At 36.1% G+C, this 1,834-nt stretch overlaps 1 protein-coding gene across 1 annotated transcript; it reads right to left on the bottom strand.

The window, feature by feature from the left end:
- Positions 1–715: 715 nt before the first annotated feature.
- LOC140846062 (olfactory receptor 14I1-like) lies at positions 716–1,426 on the bottom strand. Its single transcript, XM_073221472.1, has one exon. The coding sequence runs from the start codon at positions 1,424–1,426 to the stop codon at positions 716–718; it is 711 nt and encodes a 236-aa protein (XP_073077573.1).
- Between the last annotated feature and the right edge of the window lie 408 nt (positions 1,427–1,834).

Below are 1,834 nucleotides of genomic sequence, written 5' to 3'. Positions count from 1 at the left end.
AGACATATACATATATAGGTATTTGAAATGCAGAACTTTATTACAGTATTCTAACCCTTACGTTTATGAAAATGCAATAGACCTGTATGTCTAAATATATTCAATGTCAAAAAAAGAAGCGATTATGGCACAATATTGCAGTTTGTTATGACTATGTTTGCAACTTAGTTTTTCTGCAATGAAATCATTATTCCTGTAAGACTTTCTTTTGACATCTTAATTCACTTACATCATGAGAAGGTCATACCAAAAATTTACTACTGTATGTTATATTTCAACAAGAGTGAATGTAAGAAATTATTTTTACACAATCCATAATTTAATTCAAATGATTAAATACACCTAATTTATTTATAAATCCATTGAAGTATAAAATAATTATGTGGCTTAAATTTTAACTATATTTGAATTTTAGATTAATGGTTAATAGGAACTCACTTTCCACTTTGAATATTGAAAATAATATTTCCAATCACACACACATACAAACTCTTTTAGGGAAATGAAGTATTCTAATAAACATTCTACCCAGAGCACTCTTAATTTCCCTATTTTGTAGACTAAAGATAATAGGGTTTGCAAAGGGGGGCACCATACAATAGAACATGGCTGTAAGAAGGTTTTGAATGGTTGATACACGTGAAATGGGGCTGAAGTAAGCAAACAATGCAGACATTACAAATAGGATGAAAGTAGCTATCTGGGGGGAGCAGGTTCACAGGGCTTTATTCCGGGCTTCCGCAGAACGCATCTGGAGCACAGCTGAAAATATGTGAATATATGAGCTGAATAAGATGACAGAGCAGAGTAAAACAGTGCAAGCACTTACAGAAAGGGTTACACACTCAGCAAACTGCACCTCCTGGGATGAGATGCTCCGGACCTGAGGGACATCACAGAAAAACTGGTGAATCACATTGGATACTGTGAAGGGAAGTCTGAACATGGTCCCTGTGTGGACAGCAGAGCTGACCAGCCCACCTGCCCATGAGACACTTGCCACCTGTGTGCACAGACGTGGGGTCATGGTGAGTCCATAGTACAGAGGATGGCAAATGGCAACATAGCGGTCATAGGACATCACCACAAGGAAGAAGATCTCTGTGGACCCAAAGAAAATATACAGGAAAGTCTGAGCAGCACATGCTTTGACAGAAATCAGTTTACTGCCTATTAGAGAATTCATGATCGATTTGGGAATGATAACTGAGATGAAACCAAAATCTATGAGAGATAAATTACCTATAAAGAAGTACATAGGGAAGTGAAGACTTGAGTCCATCACAATGATAGTAATGGTCAGAAGATTTCCAGCCAAGACACCCAGATAAATTACTAAGAACATGAGACCTCGCAAGATTTCAAGTTCCCGGAAACTGGAGATATCCATGAGAACAAATTCTGTGAAGATGGTGAGATTGTCCATGTCTGCTAACATGCTCTGTAACCTTGAGTCTGAAGACCATGTAGTAAGATGATGCTACACTCAAAATAGAGAACAAAATGATTGTTATATATTATAAAATATTTTTATGAATTGATTACTGACTTTAAGGTTGCATGCCTTATAATCACCAAGCAATGTGCAGTACATATTAGACAAATGAATGAAATCAATAAAATGAAATCCAGGAAAATACAAAAATACTATAACTGCAAACTGGACATCTTAGAAATTTGTAAAATGGAATTTAAAAATCTAAACTACAGTCCCGCAAAAACCTGAATACGATGAAAAAGCAGATATACCTGAGAGCTTAGACATGAGGTCTGTCTTTCCACACACCTGCATCTCTTACAGAATCACTAATAGTGCAAAACCATTAACCTTCAT

This window comes from Manis javanica, chromosome 14 (assembly GCF_040802235.1).
Source record: "Manis javanica isolate MJ-LG chromosome 14, MJ_LKY, whole genome shotgun sequence".
Classification (NCBI taxonomy): domain Eukaryota; kingdom Metazoa; phylum Chordata; class Mammalia; order Pholidota; family Manidae; genus Manis; species Manis javanica.
This window is presented reverse-complemented; position numbering and strand designations above follow the sequence as displayed.